At 36.3% G+C, this 23477-nt stretch overlaps 2 protein-coding genes across 3 annotated transcripts; one reads left to right on the forward strand and one right to left on the reverse strand.

The window, feature by feature from the left end:
- The first annotated feature begins 7711 nt into the window (after positions 1–7711).
- LOC122082758 lies at positions 7712–10660 on the forward strand. The gene is made up of 4 exons (XM_042650522.1): positions 7712–8074; positions 8298–9699; positions 9808–10211; positions 10289–10660. The coding sequence occupies exons 2-3, from the start codon at positions 8485–8487 to the stop codon at positions 9829–9831; spliced, it is 1239 nt and encodes a 412-aa protein (XP_042506456.1). The 5' UTR covers positions 7712–8074; positions 8298–8484; the 3' UTR covers positions 9832–10211; positions 10289–10660.
- A 6870-nt stretch (positions 10661–17530) lies between these two features.
- LOC122081154 (protein DETOXIFICATION 16-like) lies at positions 17531–21184 on the reverse strand. Of its 2 annotated transcripts, XM_042648144.1 has the most exons (8): positions 20757–21184; positions 19541–20085; positions 19368–19454; positions 19068–19124; positions 18754–18992; positions 18527–18645; positions 18324–18410; positions 17531–18236 (listed from the first exon to the last, which is right to left on the reverse strand). In XM_042648144.1, exons 1-8 carry the CDS (start codon positions 21042–21044, stop codon positions 18171–18173), a joined length of 1488 nt encoding a protein of 495 aa, XP_042504078.1. In that variant the 5' UTR covers positions 21045–21184; the 3' UTR covers positions 17531–18170. The 2 variants fall into 2 exon arrangements, with proteins under 2 accessions (XP_042504078.1, XP_042504079.1); XM_042648145.1 differs by lacking the exon at positions 18324–18410.
- Between the last annotated feature and the right edge of the window lie 2293 nt (positions 21185–23477).

Here is a 23477-nt window from a genome sequence, read left to right on the forward strand (position 1 = left end):
TTCCACAGGGAAGCAATGTAGGTGACATTTGCCCAAAGGTGATGTCACCAAAGTTAAGAAAATGACAGTAACCTAGAGGTTCCTAAGCCAAAAGGTGAGGGGATTTCAAAAGTTATTGTTCTTTTCACAGTAAATATAAATTTACAAGAGGACCAGTGCATTCTTAGCCCAAAGGATAGGAATGTAGTTGCGGTTGTGACTCTTGTATGGTTATTGTTGTCCTAGTGACATTTATTTGTATGTTTTGAACATAAAGATATACATCTCCAATGGGAAAGATATGATAGAACTGAGTGAAACCCACCAAAGTGGTACATTCAGTTCGATTGTATCTTCTCCAACAGTAAAGGTGATACTTTCCCAAAGGTTATGTCATCAAGGTTTGAGGATAATCATCCACATTTCAGAAAGGGACATTGAATTTGGAGTTCTTTTGCCCAAAGGTGATTGAATTCCAAAGTTAGTGTTGTTTTCACAGTTAAAAAGAATAATATAAGAGCATCAGCTAATTCCTGTCCCAAAGGATAGGGATACATTTTTAGTTGTAACTCTTATTTAAAATATATTGATGGTATTACATGCTTTTATATTATGGTTTATATTTTGATATTTGGCATGTATTGTGTTGTTGTTACTGCTGTAGTAAGATGGCAATTCCCTCAAGTTATGTATCTTCCATCCCAATACTCACTGGTAACAACTATCAAAAGTGGGTGGAAGAATTAGAATTGCATTTAGGTCTTCTTGACTTAGACTTGGCACTTAGGGAGCCTAAACCTGAGCCTCTCACAGACTCGAGCAGAAGTGCTGAAAGGACCAAGTTTAAGAAATGGACTGAAGCAAACAGAAAGTGCATACTGGTTTTAAAAAAGGCAGTTCCTGAAATTATACGTGGGAACATAGAGATCAAAGACACTGCAAAAGAATTCCTGGATGCTATTAAAGGTAGATTTCAACACAACAAGAAAGCTGAGAAAACCACATTGATGACCAGGCTAATGAATACAAGGTATGATGGATGTGGGAGTGTTAGAGAATACATTTTGGGTGTAGCTACTGATGCTGGTAAACTTAAGGATCTTGGAATACAGATCGATGAAGAATATATTGTACACATTGCACTGAATACCCTCCCTAGTCAGTATAAGGTTATCCAATCTACCTACATTGCATTGAAGGACGATTGGAACCTAAATGAGCTCATTTCCATTTGTGCTCAAGAGGAAGAAAAATTGAAACAAACTAGGTTTGAGAGTGCACATGTAACTTTTCACAAGGGATCTTCTGGTGGACCAAGCAGAAGGAACAAAAATTTTTCCAACAGAAGAAGCGTCAAGCCATATGACAGGACTAATAGCTCTCAAGAACTTGACACATCTCAAAAGGCTCAGGATGAAGAGAATACCAACAACGTAGAGTGTTTCTGGTGCCATAAGAAAGGACATGTGAAGAAGGACTGTTTTATTTTCAAGAAATGGTTAGAGAAAAGGAAGAATTCTGGGGTTGATAAGCAGAATGATACTAAGAAAGGGTGAGGTAGACTGATCATCAGCAATTGAGAGCAAGTAAAATTTGGTCACATCAAGTAGTTAGGATTTCTTTACATACAGTTATTTGAAATGCTTGATTAGTGGGAGTTCTGGTTTTGTTTAGTATTTGTTTATGTTTTGAACCTTAACCCATATGTTTTGGGGCACAGTTTGATGAATTATGGTTAAGTTTTAGCATTTACATTATGCACAGTTATTTCTTGAAATATTTGGTTTATGATTTCATTTGAAAATGTTTTTATAGGCAGTAATTGTTTCAGTTTATAGGCAATATTTTGCCACAATTCAAAATGTAATGTTTGCCACATTTTAAGACAGTATTTGTCACAGTTTATAGGCGGAAGGCCACAGTTAGATATTAACCACAGGTCAAAGGCGATTTGCCACAGTGAAGATTAATATCTCAGTTAAGGACCTACATAGAATGACAACAGTGTAATTTGAGGATATGTCAATGTTTCTATGATGGTATCCCACATAGATTCGTGTTAAGAAACTTACTTATGTTTGTAATAACAGAAAGTTGTATGCCGTATATTGAGGTGTATCTTCTGCTGTTATTCGATGTGAGTGGTTTTTCAACTGAATCACAGTAAGAGTGGTTAATGTAATAAGATTCTATGGCCACACCAATTTAAAAGACATCCTTATAATTAATGTAGCCCAAGTGGGGATTGTTGGATTTATGGGCTAAATTAATTATTCGGGTTGATTAAATGGGTGAGAGTCAAATTGCATGAACCGGTTTGGTCCACTCTCAAGCTTAGGGATATGCTGGCTCAACACATTGTGGTTTAGGGTTTTGAGTGCAGGACAGTATTATAAATACTAGGTTTTGGGTCCCTACAACCATTATTCACTCTTCCCCACTTTACCACTAAAGTGAGAGAACCAAGGAGGTTTAAGGGGTTGTAGAAGATCCATAGCCAAGCCAATAGAGAGAAAGTGGGAGTGACCAACATCAATCATCTTCAGCATACTAGGTGAAAGGTACAAATCGATCCTCCATAATTTTATTAGATTCGTGTTCTTGTTTTTCCTGTGTGGTTTCTTCCATAGGGTTTCAATCTCAAACCCATAGGAAGTTCTAACACTGCAATGATGTTTGATCTACTAAATAAACCCTTATCAACACTATTCAATTCAAAACCATTCGCTTTAGAAAAGTGAATAAGAGGTGAAATGAGACTCGATCTTTGCTCTACTCTATCCATTTTCCTTCTCTCATAGCTTCAGCCCTTCTCTCTACTCTTGTAGTAGGAGAAGCAAATGAGAAGAAAGGTAATTGTATTCTGAACCATTCAATCTCATGGCAAGTGGGTTGGCCAAATTATGCTCGGCGAATTTGCCATTTGGATGTTGATTAGAAATTAGAGTCCCTTGTGATGTTGATTTGTCTTTTTGTTGGAAGATTTGAGTATAGAAAAAAACGATATGATTCAGAGTGGGAAGAGTGAGTGGATGAGCCTCCTTGGTTCTATTTTAAATTTGTTTCTGATCCAACACTTCCTGGTCCAACGGCGGGCCTTGTAATCTTGTACCTTTTTATATAATTTTTTTCCAATAGCCAATGAGGTCATGAGACCATGATACCTTTTGTTTGACCAAGTTGGGATGATTTGTTTTTGACTTTTTTAATCAATCTTTGGCATCATGATGGTCTACTTTGCCTGACGAATTTGGTATACAGGTCGGGCTTTACAAACCCGACTCGGATCCGGGACTGATCTGATTCTTAAAGCCTTGATACCAGTAAATCACACAGTTTTCTGATTACCTATAAATTTAGTCCATTTTAAATGATGGGAAAATGATAAACATTGCTCTCACATTATTTTCTCTTTCATAATCATGTGGGCATCTTATAAGAATCCTAAAACATATTCTCTAGTGTGCTCATTTAATTGGCGTGAGTGATGTCATTACTGATTTAAAAAAAAAAAAGAGAGAGATGTCATTATTAACTTTACCAAAAAAACAAGAGATTCCGTGGAGAAACTCAGGGATGTAAATGAATAGTTAAAATCCGAATTTAAATCTGTATTCATATCCGTTTTGGGGTATCCATATCCTGTCAAAAGGTATTTGGATTAAAATCCAAATTATTTGAAAAATAATTATCCAACCTGATTAAATAATCAATTAATAATTTTGAGGGTTCTTGAAATTTAGACAAGTTATAGAGAATGAGGAAAAGAGCTAAGATAACTTAAAAAGATGGATTATAAACAAATTGTATTCATTGGGGTAGGAAGGTCCGGATTATACAAATCAGAAAGTAAATTGATGGTTGAAAATTCGAATTCGATCCGCATCTGTATCCATTTAAGGGTATTCAGATCCGATCAAAAAAGATCTGAATCCAAGCGCACCTGATCCATATTTGGTCTAAATTTACATACCTAGAGAAAACTAAGAAAAAAAAAATCAAAGATAAGATTAAAAAATATAACGTATTGAAAATACAAATGAACAATCCATTAGAAGTTGATTACGCAAAGGAACAATCCATTAGAAGTTGAAAATATTAAATGATGAGAAAATATATAATTGAGTTTGACGACCACCACCACCAAGTTTTACGTGTGGCTAATACAAGATGAACCTCCCAAAAGTAGGAAATAAAAAACAGGATGAACCCTTCCTATCCATATGGTTGCTAACTGCCATGTCACATTCCACATGGTAAAAATTGGATGAGTTAGTCTCATCTCTTGTTTTTTCAGTCTTTTCTTTTCTTTTTTTTAAATAAAAAAACAGAATACAAAAGATCTGTATTTTATGCATGGATGTGCCTTTAACCTGTTAGATGAAGGTAAAGGATAGAAATATAATAACATATCCCCCTTTCTCTCAAGCCAATGGTTGAAGTTACAATCATGTCAGTTCACTTCCTGACTAAAACCTTTTGTCAAAAACAAATTTGCCAAAAAAAAATTTGCATTGCCTATTGCCACGAATTAATAGATAGAAACTATATATAAATAATAATAATAATAATAATAATAATAATAATAATAATAATAATAATAATAATAATAATAAATTTCCATTCAATTGTGAAAGTGAGATTATTGAGGAACCCTTTTTTGGTGTAAGGTAGTGCAAAGTGATCATCTATTTGGGATACAAATTACTTTGACATAAAAGAGCTTATCCACAACATTTTACCTAGTTTTGTTACGTTGGAGAGGAATGTGGCAATTTCAATCATTTGAAAGATTTATTTACTCTCTAGGTTAGCCTGTGACTGATTTTGAAAAACAAATTCAATTATAGAACACCCTTTTATTACCACATTCCCTTCTATCTTCCATGGTTCTTTGTTCTAACCTTTTGGTGCAAAAATGTCTTATACTTTTCACTAGTCTTATTCTTATGTGAATCGTTGGGGATTTTTTCTGTGGAAAATCGTTGGGGATATTTCACCATCTGCAAAAGGAAAATTTAACTGCTCACTCGTCTGATTGATTTTTTATTTTTTTATATGACATGGAATTTCTTACACCCCTTAAGATGTCAAATACTATATAACCTTATATTGTTTTTCCCCCTTAGTATAACTCTCCTTTTTTTTTTTAATCAAGGTGTTCGGGCCAACTTACATGCACCTTGACTTATTCTTGGGGAGACTAGCGTAACAATCCACCGCCACGTTCTCCACTTAAATTGTAAATGCACAGATGGAAAATCGAACTTGGAACCATGCGCTTATCCACACAATCCCCAAATCGCCTTAACCATATGGGCAACCCACGGATGGGTTAGTATAACTCATTTATTCGTTTAATGAAGATAAAATCTTTTCGTTTCACATGTGTGTTAGAAAAATATATGAGACAATGAACAAACAATTGAGGATGACACAATGATAAGGCACTTATAAATTTAAATGTAAACCATTTTGTACTCCGAATTTTAGGAACTTGTAAAAATAAGATAAAGATATATTTATGAAAACATCTGAAAATTGATTGGTCTGCAATCACTCTACATTAGTGAGTTGGTAAAATGATGTTCTCTTAAATGTCAGTAGCCCTTCCTTATACCTACTTCTACATAGAAAACTAGATACAAATTCACAATATTTTACTGGAGAAAAGAACACTCCCCGGCCCCTATGCCCAGCACAAAGTGGATGAAATGACAACCCGGCCTCTATGATATACGAAAAACCTACCCTGATTGATGTCCCTTGACCCCTCATTGGCCTCCGCGGAGTTGCAAGGGTCATGCAACCAAGGAGCGTTCTTTCCCCATATTTTAGCTCAATAAAATAACTTGCCACTCATGCCGCATGCATTAATAAGGTTAAAATGCGGGCACAAGTTCATGACCACGATATTACCTATTGATAAATATCTAATTTTAAGTCTTTTTCAAATTGATTCAACCATAAAATAAAAAACCATGACATACGTATTAAGAAATGGTCACCTGAAAGTAAACTCTCCTTATATATACGTACTATTCCATTTTAATCTTAATCTATTTCGAATAGACGTCCCCTCTCTCTCTCTCTCTCTCTCTCTCTCTCTCTCTCTCTCTCTCTCTCTCTCTCTCTCATTAATAAAGTGGGCCCCTATATATAAATCGATATCTATCAAAACCCCTCTCCCCCTTCTAGGCATGTATAAATACCCATAATCGGGGGACGGGTAATGTGTCAATCCCATCATTTTTTTTTTATTGGAAAAGAAAAAAAATTCAGTAATTGAAAATACTTTTTTCTTCTGGGTAAGGAGTAATTGAAAATACTTACAATATCAATGTTTTGGTTAGAGTTTCTAATGGCATCTGCTAATTGCTGCTTGTTTCCTTGTCTAGAGCATGCAAAATGTGCATCAATAAATTTTCTAGTAAGCCTTGAACGGCAATGGTTGTTTTTCTTGGTATTAAATCCAACAGACCCTACATATTCTTTATAAAATGCATAAGCTTCCTCATGTGATTCAAATTCCATTCCTTTAGAATGCTCAAAATTTGTATCCTCTTCAGTAAAACCAAGATCCATTACAAGAAAACTTACACATAACTCATCGTCATCGTGTACCTCCCCATCTATACTTTCACCCACATTTGGCCTAACATTTTCTATTTCATGTCCATCCACATTCCCCTCAAGATCTATTTCCATAAAGAGAATCCAACCCCTTACAGATTCCTTTTCCCTATCAAAACCAAATGGAGTACCAGACATAAGTATATGGAAACAACCAGAGAGTTTTTTAGATAAAATGATGAACACAGTAACATTAGTTATGCATAAGAAACACAAAATAGCAACCATGTACTACGGGTTAAAATCGTCTGCAATTCCGATCTGGTACAATTCCGTGAAATACCACCTTCAGGGGGTGACACGTGTATTGATACCAATGCAATGGTCCAGATTTGGTACAACTAATAAAACCTTAAATCAGTGAAGAGTCATTTAAATCAGATCTGGACCATTGCATTGGTATCAATACACGTGTCACCCCCTGAAGGTGGTATTTCACAGAATTGTACCGGATCCGAATTGCAGAAGATTTTTTTCCATGTACTACCTATTTATAGTACACTTAATTACAATCAATAATTGATAAAAATGTCAATACATACCTTATTCTATCCCAAAAACATTAAAATACTTTTATAAACGGTCGGGCTAAACATGTCGGTCCAAGTCGAGCTTGTAAAGGGTCGGGCCGATCGGGAGGCCCATCGGGTATACCCCTTACACTGTGTACTACCTATTTACAAACGGGTCGGGCTTAGGCCCGACACATTTATTAATCGGATTGGTCTAGGTCAGGCCATAAACGTGTTCAACTTGATCGGGCCTACCAGTGCGGGCTTAAAATTGACACCGCTAGGTAAGACAATGAGAGGGTTGCCAACTGGCCATGTAGCCATTAAAATAAAATAGAAAAGGTTTTCTGAGCTTACACTGTACTATACACCTAGACATATATTATTTTATTTATTTTTTCTCTCTCTAAAATAGAATAAATATAAAATTCAAATGTCTTTGAACGTACAGTACGTTGTACGTTCAAGAGGATTTTTTCAATTCAAATATAAGTATTAAATGATTATTGATAGATCATAACAATTAGGGGGAAGAGAGGTGATAGTTTGCTTTATGGGGGAATATAAAACAGAGAAGAGAAGGGGAAGAGCTCTCTGTTCTGGAGCAGTGGAGTGTCGCCCACGCTGGCATGGTCTCCCTCTCTCCTCTCCTCTCATACAAAGGGATACAGTCATCTGGCCTTTTGTGAAGGGGAATAGGGTCTTCGTTTTTTGTTCCAGGTTTAACACTTGTAACTCTCTTCGTCTTCAAGACTACTCGAACCTACTACTCGAGGGAGGGAGATTGGGAGGAGAACAATGGAGACTCTGCTGCCCTATCTGCAACTAGCTGCAATCCAGCACCACTAAGATGCTCTGCTGCAGTCTATTGCCTCGTTTGAGTTTGTAAGTCTTTTGATCTCTCGATTCTCTACTGAAACACAAACAGAGCATCTATCTCATCGTCTAAGGTAACCTCTTCTACGTTGTTGCAGTGCTGCTACTTTCTATCTCTTTTTTTCCCATTATAATATATTCTGAACCTGTTCTATGAGATTTCCCAGTGATATGGTTTGTTGTTGGTATGAATTTTTATTATATTATTATTAATTTTTTAATAGTCGAGTGATGATGCATGAGCCGCCATTGTTTCTTCATAATAATAGTGCATGCCTTTCTTCTTTGTATTCTTAGGTTTGTAAAAAAATATTTGGTCAACCCAAGAAGATGACTAACAGAGACGGTCAAAAGCTGATGAGTAGTGACAGTGAGGATTCATCTTTAGTGGTCGTGGTACCTGAACATTTGTTGATCAAAGTATTTTCATGGCTCCCTGTGAAATCCCTCTTCAGGTTCAAGTGCCTAAGTAAAAGATGGCTTCATGTCATATCCAATGATTCTTATTTCATTCACCTCCATTCTCACCACTCCAAGTCCAAACCACCTCCTCTTTTACTCATCCTGTATACCACCAGAGGTAGAAGACAGCATGATTATTCTTCTCCAATCCTCCATGGATATGGAAGGGATGTTGTTAGACAAATTCGAGTTTAATAAGATGGATTTCCCCCTTAGACGCCCCCTCATGCTCCCTACCCGCTTCCATCTGGTGTGTTTCATATCCAAAAATCAACTCCATGTTTGCAATCCAAGTACACATGAACTGATAACATTGCCGCCACTTGTGGTTAATTACTCTGATATAGTCGAATTCCATGGTAGTTTCGGTTTTGGATATGTTGAGTCTACCAATGAGTATAAAATAGTTCATCTGATTCCTCCTTTCTTGGAAAAGAGATATCGATATGGTGCCAATCTCCCAATGCAATGTACGCAATGTGCAGTTTTCACCTTGGGGATGACAGAGGACTCTCCTTCTTCTTATGCTTCTCCTTGGGCTTGGAAAATTATAGGAAATTCCCCCTATAATGTTGAGCATCTTCAATGTCCAGCTTTCGTGGATGGAGTTCTTCATTGGCTGATTGACCGCAAGCATCACCCTGAGCTTATGACCGATATTGAACAGACAATCTTGGCGTTCAATTTGGAGAGTGAAGAATTTGGACTTGTCCCACGTCCCAGAGGGTGTTCTGATCTTGCAGGTATAGATCTCCAATTGGTGGAGTTGAGTGGGCTACTATGTCTTTCATGTGTTGATGAAGGTGATCACAAAATGGACATATGGATGTTGAAAAACTACTGCACTGAGACTCGTACGTTTACGTGGGTAAAAGAGCATAGCATTGATTTGAGTACCTTGGTGGGTACTCCATACGGTAGCTATTCTGAGTCTGATTTTCCTTGGATCGAACATGGAACCGTGAAACTGGATGATGGGGTTAATATCTCATATGGACCGATGAATCTGAATATGACTACCTTAGGGGATGATGCATCCCGTAGCTATTCTGGGTCTTATGTTCCTAAGGACATACAGGATGACGGGGATAAAGTGCTTATTGAGATGTGGGATGGAAGATCATTTTATTACCATCACCAAACCGCAAGTTTTACTGAATTTATTTGTGAGAAATGGAGACGTTCATTCTTTAGTTTCTATACGGAGAGCTTGTGCTCTCTTAGATATGTCATACAGGTACTGCACCTAGCTTTACTTATTTGATTCTGATCATCATTAACATTTGGGCAGGTCCAGTACATATATAGTCTTACTAACGCTTTAAAATATAAATTGATGATGCAGAAAAGATTCAAGGGAAGGAACTAGTTGCAGAACATTTTGCAGGAGGAGATACCATTGAAGCAGAAGCAAAAGCCATTCTTTGTGGGCTTCAATTAGCTCGTGGGCAAGGTATCCAGCGCATTGCTTTGGTTTCTAATGCAAAGGAGCTAGTTGATGCTATTAATAGTGGAGAAAGGAAAAGTTTTCAAAGGCTGGAAAAGATTCTTACCAAGATTATTGATCTTCTTTCTGAATTCAATTGGGCTCAAATATTTCATGATCGAACACTGTCTACTCAAGTGGCTTTCCAGCTTGCTCGTTGGGCTATCAACTCGGCCTTTGAAATGGGTTTTCTTGAAACAAAGCCACCCAAATGGTTCATGGATGGGTGAACCACCTAGCTATGTGGCTTCTAGAATTTTATAGTACGTATTTTTCATATAGTTCATAAACCTCTTTCTAAGCTATAGATTTTAATCTAATTCTCTGTCATTCTTACCAGGATTACTAATCTTCTCAAGGCAATGAACATCTACCTCTTCACTATCATTCAACAAGAGGCACAAGTGGGCAATAGCAAATACTTCTGATTCATTCCTCCCCTCTAATATAAATGGCTTCTCAAGGCAGGCTCTGTACTTTCAAATGTTCAGTCTGCTGATTGGTTTGAGTTTTGAGGGGGGATAGAATATTCAAAGGAGCATTGTTTGTCTCTTTAAGGAACTGTTTTTCTTTTTTATAGAAAACCTGTCCAACTCTTTAATTGGCATCTTTTCATTGATGTGGTTGGCTAACTCAAATAGGATATTTCACTTGGCATAGGGCCAAGGCATTTTGTGGTTGCGTTGATTGGAACTCTCCTTTCTTTCCCTCATATTCTTTTGGAAATGTTGTGCTATTGTGGGTTAGATTAGGTGAATGAATTTCGGCTGCTGTGGGAGGATCACGCAAAGAAAACCATGTGACCCACCTAGTGGAATAAGAAAAAGGCAACCAAAACAATTTTTTTGATTGTTTTTCGTTATGATTTTTCTGTTCTTTGTTCCGATTTAAAGTGAGCACATCATGTTGACCATAGTCAATGGTAAGCTATTGAATAATTGCACCTGATCTGTTCATATTCTTCTTATTAGATATTGAAATCCTTGTTGAATTTGAATGTTGGGTAGATGGTTAGTGATTCACCAGATTACTTAGAATACCAATTTCTTTCTACTCCAATATATTCATTGTTTCTAATAGCTAGTGATGATTCTTTGGATCTGTTATCTTAGATATTCAATTGTGACCCAAAAGCAATAATTTTTGTTCAGCAGGCATTGGAGCACAGGCTTGTATCTTGTTAGCATTCAAAGGGTGAGTTTTCTAGTTGATATTGTCTCATGCGTGTCTTCTCATTTGGGTATTTTTCATTTTTACCTGTGCCACCAAACCAGCTCTGCTTCCCGGCCTGCCCCTGAGAGTGTCTAGTCCTTCAGATTTTAATATACAATTCACTGTGGTGGTACATCTCTTTCACATCTTTGAGAAGGCTGGGTGACACTAACCAACCAGATCAAAGCTCTTTCATTGTCAGGTTCAAGAAATAAGGGAGTAAAATTCATGGATTATTGTACTATCCAAATAAATACTAAAGAGGTAGGATCTTTAGGTTGCTGCAATCTTGTGCATAATCCATGATAAGCCATTGGTTCGATTCTGAAGTAATGCATGCTTTGATTATTCTTATGAAGCATCTTGTTTTGTGCGCAAATCTTCAGTAGAATGTTGCTTTGATGAAATATACTGTACCCATATTGATTTTTTTACTGTTCTTATTCTGGCAGTGCTGATAGAATGCATTTACATACAAAATTAGATCTTCCGATCCTGTGGAATTGTCGTTAGCCCATTAAGGACTAAGCTATTTAGGCTTTTGTTTTCCATAATTTCATGTTTTGAGTTGCAAGAAAAGGACAAGGCTACGTTTGGTAATGTTCTATAAAAACGTTTCTGGAGTTTTTTCGTTCCCTGTTTAGGCTTTTGTTTTCCATAATTTCATAATTTGAGTTGCAAGAAAAGGATAAGGCTACGTTTGGTAATGTTCTATAAAAACGTTTCTGCAGTTTTTTCGTTCTATGGGAATGAAAAAATGGAATAAAGCATTTGATGAAATATACTATATCCATATTGGTTTTTTTAGTATTCTTATTCTGGCAGTGCTGATAGAATGCATTTACATACAAAATTAGATCTTCCGATCCTGTGGAATTGTGCATTAGCCCATTAAGGGCTAAGCTATTTGGGCTTTTGTTTTCCATAATTTCATATTTTGAGTTGCAAGAAAATGATAAGGCTGCATTTGGTAATGTTCTATAAAAATGTTTTTGGAGTTTTTTTGTTCTATAGGAACGAAAAAACAGAATAAAGTGTTTGGTGCATTTATGATGTGTTTCGTTTTCTTTTGAGCAAAAGTGAAAGGACAAAAAAAAGCTAGAAATGAAAATTGACGGAACGACAAAAGGCAGTTTAGTTGTTTCAGTTTTGTTCAAAAAAAAAAAAAAAAAGGGCATTTAGACACAGAAATTGAAATATTCGTTTTTAACATTAAATGTGGATACCAAACGCAGCCTAAATTTCTTGTTTGAAATCTGTAGCTTATTGTGATGAGTCATTGCAGGCTTGTAAAACCTGTAGATTACCCCCCCCCCCCCCTAAGTATTTGTACTATAGCTGAAAGGAACAATCATCATGGGAATGCCAAACAGAGCCCACATGATGCATCTGAAAATTTAACTTAGATGAAGAAGTAATGTTGTTTGTCTGAGTTCCTAATTTCAATTGAATTCCACAAGTCCTATTCTGCAAGTGTTCTGTTCTTTGTTCTTTAAATTGACTACATAATCTGTAAAATCTTGCACTTTTTTCACCCTTCATTGATCGTTAGGAACTTCGTTATTGACCAACGATTTAGAGCTAGAGCTTTGATCTCTTAGGCTCCGTTTGATTGCAATGAGAATTTAAAGAGAAGGAAAGTGAAATTTTCATATTTTAAAAAGAAATATATGAAGTAATGACTATAAACATTTCTTTTTAAAGTATGAAATTTTCACTTTCTTTCCCTTTAATTTCCCTTAAAACCAAACAAAACCTTAATGCTTCCAACAACACGAGGCATGTGTGTTTCCAGCTTTACTGCCTCCTTGTGTTAGTATACCTTTTAGAGGACCACCATATGTCGTGTTGCACGAATTGTGAATGCTTACCAAAATGAAATCTTCATTTGTTGTGAAAACAATGAGTACTAGAAATCCAAGCAACTAAAGAAGTCATTTTATGGCTTTTGATCTCCGGATTAAGTTGATGTGTCCAATAGAATGAATCCAACAGAAAATGAGATTATGTATTAAGACTTTAAAAAAACATAAGTTTGAAAGTACCCTGTATGGATAAGCCAATTTGTATTGTAAAACTAAGACAAATGCCTATGACCATATTATCACAACCTGTTGCCATGGGTATGTAAAGAAGGCATTGGATTGAGGAGAGAACTTATACCCAACCATTAACATTGTTTGTTCTATAAATGTTTTTGCTATGAAATTAAAATAAAGCTTGGGTTTTGGAGTCCTTAAAACCTGTTAATATAGAATTTTTTTGGGCTGAGTTTCCTTGCACCTATGGGAATTTGTATCTTTTTTTTTTTTTTTTTTGGTGGAACATGGAATCTCATTCACTGCCAGATAGACATCAAGAGCCACTTGAGGGGGAGGGGGAGGGGGAGTGGGGAGGGGGGAGGGGGAGGGGTGATTTTAGACCCTTGGATCGTGTGATGAGGTTCATCATGCAGTCAAGGGGAAATTTGTCATTCATTTTTTGTAAATTTTATATAAACTTCTGACTTTATGAATGAGTAGTTACACCAGTTTTGAATCTACCACGATGATATTTTTATTGTGAAGTGTTCATATCTTCTTTAATATTTTATCTTTTTCATGTTTTCACATGGAGTTTTTCTTTCGTGTAGCATTTTTTTTTTTTTTTTTATCGCATTAATATTCTTAATCTGACAGCAACTTACAGTAGGCTGCGTGGAAACTGCGCCAACCACACAATCAGGTAACACAAAGTAAACCAAACCCGATATAAAACCAATAACAAACCAATAAGAGAAAACCGGAATAAACCAAAACCTTTCCTAACCAAAATTGAAACAGATTGAAGCTGAAACCGTATTGGTTTGATTTTGGATTTACCCATTCTCACCCTGAAAAAGATTCAGCTCGACGGAAATCGAACTGAACCAACACAAACCTACTTTGGGTTTTCATTTTCTTTTCTAAATTATTGTGGACATAATACATGGTTAAGTTTTTTGTATGTGCAATCTCCGTGGTAGCCCCATCCGTCGGTCAGACCCCATTTTGGCTGTAGCCCAGGCCAAAGATATATTTCCTTTTGTGTAGATGGGCTTGGTCCAACCAGGGCCACCTGGCCATTTAGCCGGTTAAAAAGTTGGCTACAAGAGTGAGGGAATGGGATAAATGATCTGCGAATTGCAAGGACAGCTTTTCTGAGTCCATTTTCCATATTAAAATGGTCTTTTATCATTTTCCATGGCAGAAACAAATACTGTTAAAATGACAAAAATGCCCCTAGGTTAAATGAAGTGTAGGAAACCTAGAGAAACCCTAAAAAGATGTTGAATAAAGGTCTATTGAAAACTCCTTGAAATAAAAACCATGCTTGAGAATGAATAGAAATATTATCAAATATAATTTTTTTTTGGGTAAATATCATATATATTTCTTAATGGCAAAATATAAGGAATAAATTAAACAAAAAATGTTTAATGTTGAGCTCGTGATGCTCCTAAGTCCACACTATGTTACGGAAAAAAATCGTCTGCAATTCTGATCTCGTACAATTTCGTGAAATACCACCTTCAGGGGGTGACACATGTATTGATACTAATGCAATGGTCCAGATCTGATTTAAATGCATTTTCACTGATTTGATGTTTTATTAGTTGTACCAGATCTGGACCATTGTATTGGTATCAATACACGTATCACCGCCTGAAGGTGGTATTGCACAGAATTGTATGAGATCGGAATTACAGACGATTTCAACCCTTATGTTACCTTCTCCTTCAATAGTGTAACCATCTAAACATAAATAAATAAATAAATCAATAAAAAATATAATGAAATGATACACAAAGAGAGAATGTGTTGTAAAATTGGTTATATGGATGTATGGATATTGGTATCTACTATCAGAGAGTTTTCCTATTCATTGCCTCGTGGATAGAACTACAAGAGGGTGGCCATGTAGCCATTAAAATGACATGGACAAGGGTTCACTGAGCCTATAAGACAAAGGTTCTTTTGAGTCTCCAATGTACCATAAGGCTTATATACTATTTTATTTATTTTTTCTCTTTCTAAAATAAAATAAATATAAAATTTAAGAAAAAAAATCATCTGTAATTCCGATCTTGTACAATTCCATGCAATACCACATTCAGGTGATGACACATGTATTGATATCAATGCAATGGTCCAGATCTGATTTAAATGCCTCTTCACTGAGTTAATGTTTTATTAGTTATATCAGATCTGAACCATTGTATTGTTATCAATACAGGTGTCATCACCTGAAGGTGGTATTACACGAAATCGTACGAGATTTGAATTACAGACGATTTCAACCCAAAATTAAAATTTAAATGTCTCTGAAAGTACAGTTCGTTGTAGGTTCACAGACATTTTTCTGATTAAAAGATAAAACATTAAAAGAGCTCTCTGTTCTGGAGCAGTGGAGTGTCGTCTACGCTGGCAAAAGCTCTCTCTCGTCTCCTCTCCCACAAAAGGATACAGTCATTTGGCCTTCTCTGAAGGGGAATAGGGTTTTCGTTTTTATCCAGTTTTAACACTTGTAACAACTCTCTTCGTCTTCAAGAGTACTCGAACCTACTACTCGAGGCTCGAGGGATGAGACTGGGAGAAGAACAATGGAGACTCTGCTGCCCCATCTGCAGCTAACTGCAATCCAGCACCACTAAGCTGTTCTGCTGCAGTCTACTGCCTCGTTTGAGTTTGTTAGTCTTTTGATCTCTCGATTCTCTACTGAAACACAAACAGAGCATCTGTCTCATCGTCTGAGCCCTGAGGTAACCTCTTATACCTAGTTGCAGTGCTGCTACTTTCGATTTCTTTTTTTCTCCCATTATAATATCTTCTGAACCTGTTCTATGAGATTTCCCAATGATATGGTTTGTTGTTGTTATCAATTTTTTATTTTATCTTATTTTATTATTATTATTATTATTTTAATATTTGAGTGATGAACTTGTTAAATTTGTCTCGAATTCTTGACCCGTTTTAAAGATTGACCCGATCCGACATATTTTGGTGGCGACCTGAAAATTTTCTGAGATCTGTGATGGAAGCAGAGGGGTTGGGCCGATAGGGATAGGCCCAAGCCCTGAGCCCATCACTGATCTCCTATGGGGGTGCAAGGGCTACGCCCCCACGGTATGGTTCGACCGGATCGACTGTGACCCGATGGGTCGACCCATGATTTGGAGTATATATGTACTATTGCTTGTTGAGAAAGTCATTGTATTCCAGGGTTTTTCACACATCTAAGGTTTCAGGGTGAGTTTTTCCTCGCCACTGCTAGGGTGTAATTTCTCTTCTGCATAGTGAATCATCTTCTTCTTTCCCCGAGGACGTAGCACACCTACTTGCTGTGTGAACCTCGTTAAATCTCTGTGTCGTATGGATCTATTGTCTCTTTATAATTCGTGTTTCTTGATATTTGATCTTACAGAACTGATGATGCATATGCCGCCATTGTTCTTCTGTTATATAATGATAGTGCATGCCTTCTTCTTCTTACTGAGATTTTTGATCTTCTATCTGAATTCAATTGGGCTCAGATATTCCACGATCGTAGACTGTCTACTCAAGTGGCTTTCCAACTTGCTCATCGGGCTATCAACATGTTGCGAGCAGTTATTCATGAGACAAAACAACCCAATTGGTTCGTAGATGCGTGAACCACCTAGTTATGTGGCTTCTAGAATTTTATAATACGTATTTTTCATATGGTTCACTAACCTCTTTCTACTTCTATTTATAGATTCTAATCTAATTCTCCATCATTCTTATCAAGGTTACTGATCCTCTTAAGGCAATGACCATCGATTTCCTCACTTTCATTCAACAAAAGGGCTCTAGTGGGCAACAGTAAATTGTACCTAGTCATTCCTTCCTCAATATAAACGGCTTCTCAAGGCAGACTCTGTACTTACATGTTCTATCTGCTCATGGGTTTGAGTTTTGAGGGGATAGGATACTCAAAGGGAGCATTGTGTGTCTCTTTAATTACCTATCGTTTTTTTGGATAGAAAACCTGTCAACTCTTTAATTGACATTTTTTCATGAATGTGATTGCTGGCCAACTCAAATAGGATTATCACTCGGCAGAGGGCCAAGGCATTTTTGTGGTCGGGTTGATTGGAACTCTCTTTTCGTTTCCTTTTATTCTTTTGGAAAAGTTGTGTTATTGTGGGTTAGATTTTGTGAATGAATTTAGGCTGTTGTGGGATGATCGAGCAAAGAAAACCATGTGACCCACCTAGTGGAATAAGGAAAAGGCAACTAAAACAATATTCTCCACAGTTTTTCTTCCTACCTCATTCGTTGTTTCCAATAGCAAGTGATGATTATTTAGACCCATTATCTGAGATGTTTGACCCAAAAGCAAGAATTTCTGTTCAGCAGGCATTGGAGCACAGGTTCTTCTGTGTATGTGAGTTTTCTAGTTGATATTTAGGCTTCCGTTTTGTGTGATTTCATATTTTGAGTTACTAGAAAAAGGAAAATTTTCCTTTTTGGAAGCTGTAGTTTACTGTGATGAGCTGTTGCGGGCTTGTAAACCTGAAAATATTTTCCCCCAATGTATTTGTACTAAGCTGAAAGGAGCAATCATCAAGGGAAAGCAAAACAAAGCCCACGTGATGCATCTAAAAGTCTACACTTAGATGAAGACTCTAGTTTTTTGTCTGAGATCCTAATTTCAATTGAATTCCACAAGTTCTGTTCTGCAAGTGTTCTGTTCTTCACATTGAATACATAAGTCTGTAAAAACTTACCCACCTTGTACTTCGTTCACTCTGTAGTGATTGTTAGGAACTTCCTTATTGACCAACAATTCAGAGCTAAATCTTTGATCTAGTAATGCTCCCAACAAAATGATGAATGTGGGTTTCGAGCTTTACTTCCACCTTGAGCTGGTATTCCTTTTAGAGGACCACCCTATGTAGTGTGGAACTAATTGTGAATTGCCTGCCTTAGATTTTTTATGAATGTTCTTAGATATAAAGTTTCAGTAATTCAGCTTCTTGAAACCATATCATTGGGGATCATGGAGTCAGAAACTCTGTCTTTAGCCTTCTTTGCCTGAAAATAAGCAGAGGGAAAAGGCAGTTAGATAAGCAAGGTTTGAATATAAGCTGGGAATGAACTGAAGAAGAAAGAATTTCTTACTTCCCCCTCCCAATTAGACCGGAATGTAATGATTAAAAGAGCTAACACTTGCACACACAGAGCACATATAATACCCAACCAGAGTCCCTGTTAGCCATATTTTCAGTAGACAACAAAATATGAGAACCAATCATATTTATCCCAACAGTATTAACACAAGGACTTAAGCTAGTTAAATGGGAAAGAAGAGTATAACTTCTCACCATTCCCCCAATATGGAGGACAAAAGCTAATAAAATAGCAGAAGGAATGCCCACAAGGTAATAAGCTCCTAAATTAATGAAAGCACCAGTCTTCTGCCAACCACATCCCCTTGCTGTGCCTGTGTTAATGAAGGAAATACTCACAGATTACTTTTAACTATATAAACTGATATTTGCTCATGAAGATATTAATGATGATAAGAGTAATGTAATAGAAATTAACAGACCTGAAAGCACACATTGGATTCCATCCAAGAAGTTGGACAGAGCAAGCACTGGCATCATATTTGCCACATATTTTGCTACTTCCTTTTCATTACTATAAGCAAAACCCCAAACTCTACGCAATAAGATCAAGGTTGTGCCAACTAGAATGCCCTCAGTAATGGCCAAGACTAACACAACCAGTACTGCTAAACGTGCAGCTTGAGGATGCCCAGCACCCAATTCATTGGAAACCCGTGTACTGAGAAGGAAAAGATAAATTGTCGTAAAAATATTCATCGAATTAAGAAAGGACACTTGTTTAGTTCAAACTCACCTTATGGATCCACTAAGTCCAAAAGGGATCATCCAAACCAATCCGGCTGTGTTGAGGCTGGGGATATGAATGGCCATTAGAACCAAACAACTAAATATTAGCATCAAATATGAACTGATGATGGCTGCATTTGCTTATATCAAGAACACAAGTAGATAGAAACAGTTAAAAAAAAACCCTCACAATCACAACAATATCAACCATATTATGGGCAACCAAGTAGCTTTTGCAGGGTTAATTTTTTCAAACAGATAAAAAGAAAATTTCCAAGGAAAAGGTTTGCATGAACTTGGTTCTGACCTGATTGACAGAACTGATGTTTCTAGCTTTGGATTCGGAAGAAGACCAGATAGGAGAACCATCAGCTCAAATGACCACATTTCCAAGCTGTTGCAAATGATGATATAATCAGGTTAAGGAAAATCAGTATTGATACATGAGTTGTGATACATCAGAATAGGATTTTGCTTTACCAAACCATGACAGCTGAGGGAACTGCAAGCCTTAAAAATTTGAGGACACCATGTAATGCTTCCTTCGAGAAACCGGTCCAAGTGTCCTTGCAGGCAGGAGAGAACTTGACATAGAGTGCCAACAATAGTACATTCATCCAATAAGAGATGGAATTGGCCAAAGCAGCTCCTATGTTACCCATTCCAGATTTGAACACCAAAATCCAACAGAAAAAGAAATGTAGGAGAACTACAACTCCTGAGCTTATCATCATTGGAAAGACAATGTTTTGTGTTTGTAAGAATCTGACATGACATTGGAGAAGACCATATGCGAAAAGGCTTGGGATCATGAATCGAGCATAAACTCCTGCTTCTGCTGCTATATCTGGATCTTGTCCAACAGCCAAAAGGATAGGCTTTGTGTTTGCCCAGATAAAAGCAAGGGGAATGCTAACAAGTACTAGCACAAACATGGCCCTCTGCATATGTATGCCGAGCATATGATACTGTTTTGCTCCATAGGACTGACCACAGAATGTATCCAATGCACTTCCCATTCCCATCTATTCAACGCAAAATAGAAAAAAGAAGACTTATCATAATCATTTTTAAAGGATCAGATTTTGAATCTCTATTAAATATCTCAATTAAGAAAAAACACACAAATTCAAAGAAACTGAATTCCCTATTATTTTAGTCAAATAGAATTATGAACACAGAGAACTGCAAGTAAGATGTTCTTGTTTGAGAAGGAAATATATCTAGGAATGGGCAGGGGAGTTGGCATGGCATATTTTTATATAGTATTTCTAAATGGATATGAAAATAAACTGTTGAGGTGTCTCTTTGCAGTAGATAGCAGAGATGTCCATGTTACTCTCTCTCTCTCTCTCTCTCAAATTTACCAGTTTATTTAGTCACCAACTCTAGTACTTCAAGGGCCTTTCCAACTTCAATTATCCACCTATGTGAAGAACAGACAACGCTAAAAAACACAGTAAAAAGAAAAAGATCTTCAGAAGTACTTTGCAGCAAATTCCAGTTTAAAAGAACTGAGCACAAGCCTTGTAACAAGAACAGATTGGTGGAAAGACTCGTTGGCTCGAAAAAAAAAAAAACTTATTCCCCATTTCTCTAGGATGAAACATAGCAGAGGAACACAGAGTTCTGATAGTTTCAAAAAGTGAAAGTGTATAGAAACTATTACAGAGAAAACTAGGAAGAACCCACATACCAGTAAACTAAATCCAGTCACAGTTGCAAAGGAAGTAGCCATTGAAGCACCAGAGAGAGCTAACTCTCCAAGATGACCCACAAACATAACAGATATAACCTGTAAACAATACTGCAAGAGACTAACAGATATCAATGGTCCAGCTAACCACAACTGCTTCTTCACTTCTGCAATGATGTTTGATCTACTAAATAGACCCTTATCAACACTATTCAATTCAAAACCATTCTCTTCAGAAAAGTGAATAAGAGGTGAAATCAGACTCGATCTTTGCTCTTCTCTATCCATTTTCCTTCTCTCCTAGCTTCAGCCCTTCTCCTCTCTACTCTTGTAGTAGGAGAAGCAAATGAGAAGAAGGGTAAGAGTATTCTGAACCATTCAATCTCATGGCAAGTGGATTGGCCAAATTATGCTCGGCGAAGATGCGGCCATCACAGTGAGAGACAGAGGAAGAGACGTAATTAAGTAAAATTAATGAACCCCACGACAAACAGTTCTGCCATTTGGAGTGTAGAAATTAGAGTCCCTTGTGATGTTGATTTGTCTTTTTGTTGGAAGATTTGAATACAGAAAAAAAGATATGATTCAGAGTGGGAAGAGTGAGTGGATGAGCCTCCTTGGCTCTATTTTAATTTTGTTTCTGATCCAACACTTCCGGGTCCAACGGCGGGCCTTGTAATCTTGTACCTTTTTATATAATTTTTTTCCATTAGCCAATGAGGTCATGAGACCATGATTCCTTTCGTTTGACCAAGTTGGGATGATTTTTTTTTTTTGACTTTTTTAATCAATCTTTGGCGTCATGATGGTCGACTTTGCCTGACAAATTTGGTATAAAAACCCGACTCGGATCCGGGACTGGGTTGATTTGATCTGATTCTTAAAGCCTTGATACAAGTAAATCACACAGTTTTCTGATTACCTATAAATTTAGTCCATTTTAAATGATGGGAAAATGATAAACATTGCTCTCACATTATTTTCTCTTTCATAATCATGTGGGCATCTTATAAGAATCCTAAAACATATTCCCTAGTGTGCTCATTTAATTGGCGTGAGTGATGTCATTACTGATTTAAAAAAAAAAAGAGAGAGATGTCATTATTAACTTTACCAAAAAAACAAGAGATTTCATTACTAACAAGAGCCGTGGAGAAAATTAGGGATGTAAATGGATAGTCGAAATTCGAATTTAAATCTGTATTCATATCCGTTTTGGGGTATCCATATCCTGTCAAAAGGTATTTGGATTAAAATCCAAATTATTTGAAAAATAATTATTCAATCTGATTAAATAATCAATTAATGATTTTGAGGGTTCTTGAAATTTAGACAAGTTATAAAGAATGAGGAAAAGAGCTAAGACAACTTAGAAAGATGAATTAGGAACAAATTGTATTCACTGGGGGAGGAAGATCCGGATTATACAAATCAAAAAGTCAACGGATGGTTGAAAATCCAAATTCGATCTGCATCTGTATCCATTTAGGGGTATTCAAATCCGATCAAGAAAGATCTGAATCCAAGCACACCTGATCCGTATTTGGTCCAAATTTACATACCTAGAGAAAACTAAGAAAAAAAAAATCAAAAATAAGATTAAAAAATATAACGTATTGAAAATACAAATGAACAATCCATTAGAAGTTGATTACACAAAGGAACAATCCATTAGAAGTTGAAAATATTAAATGATGAGAAAATATATAATTGAGTTTGACGACCACCACCAAGTTTTACGTGTGGCTAATACAAGATGAACCTCCCAAAAGGAGGAAATAAAAAACAGGATGAACCCTTCCTATCCATATGGTTGGTAACTGCCATGTCACATTCCACATGGCAAAAATTGAATGAGTTGGTCTCATCTCTTGTTTTTTAGTCTTTTCTTTTTTTTTTTTTAAGTAAAAAATAAATAAAAAAACAGAAAACAAATGATCTGTATTTTATGCATGGATGTGCCTTTAACCTGTTAGATGGAGGTAAAGGATAGAAATATAATATCATATCCCCCTTTCTCTCAAGCCAATGGTTGAAGTTACAATCATGTCAGTTAACTTCCTGGCTAAAACCTTTTGTCAAAAACAAATTTACCAAAAACAAAATTTGCATTGACTATTGCCACGAGTTAATAGATAGAAACTATATATATAAATAATAATAATAATAATAAATTAAAAAAAAAATTCCATTCTACTGTGAAAGTGAGATTATTGAGGGACCCTTTTTTGGTGTAAGGTAGTGCAAAGTGATCATCCATTTGGGATACAAATTACTTTGACATAAAAGAGTCTATCCACAACATTTTACCTAGTTTTGTTACGTTGGAGAGGAATGTGGCAATTTCAATCATTTGAAAGATTTATTTACGCTCTGGGTTAGCCAGTGACTGATTTTGAAAAACAAATTCAATTATAGAACACCCTTTTATTACCACATTCCCTTCTACCTTCCATGGTTCTTTGTTCTAACCTTTTGGTGCAAAAATGTCTTATACTTTTCACTGGTCTTATTCCTATGTGAATCGTTGGGGATTTTTTTCGTGGAAAATCGTTGGGGATATTTCACCATCTGCAAAAGGCAAATTTAACTGCTCACTCGTTTGATTGATTTTTTATTTTTTTATATGAAATGGAATTTCTTACACCCCTTAAGATGTCAAATACTATATAACCTTATATTGTTTTTCCCTCTTAGTATAATTCTCCTTTTTTTTTTTTT

The sequence above is a fragment of the Macadamia integrifolia genome, chromosome 6 (assembly GCF_013358625.1).
Source record: "Macadamia integrifolia cultivar HAES 741 chromosome 6, SCU_Mint_v3, whole genome shotgun sequence".
Lineage (NCBI taxonomy): Eukaryota > Viridiplantae > Streptophyta > Magnoliopsida > Proteales > Proteaceae > Macadamia > Macadamia integrifolia.

Bases quoted from the DNA above. Each gene is read 5' to 3' on its own strand.
- LOC122082758 (XM_042650522.1), top strand. From the start codon at position 8,485: ATGTCATATCCAATGATTCTTATTTCATTCACCTCCATTCTCACCACT. The intron at 9,700-9,807 runs GTACTGCACCTA...TTGATGATGCAG, and splicing joins CTCTTAGATATGTCATACAG to AAAAGATTCAAGGGAAGGAA.
- LOC122081154 (XM_042648144.1), bottom strand. From the start codon at position 21,044: ATGGATAGAGAAGAGCAAAGATCGAGTCTGATTTCACCTCTTATTCAC. The intron at 18,411-18,526 runs GTGAGAAGTTAT...TATGGCTAACAG, and splicing joins TCCTCCATATTGGGGGAATG to GGACTCTGGTTGGGTATTAT. The intron at 18,237-18,323 runs GTAAGAAATTCT...GCTTATTTTCAG, and splicing joins GGTCTAATTGGGAGGGGGAA to GCAAAGAAGGCTAAAGACAG.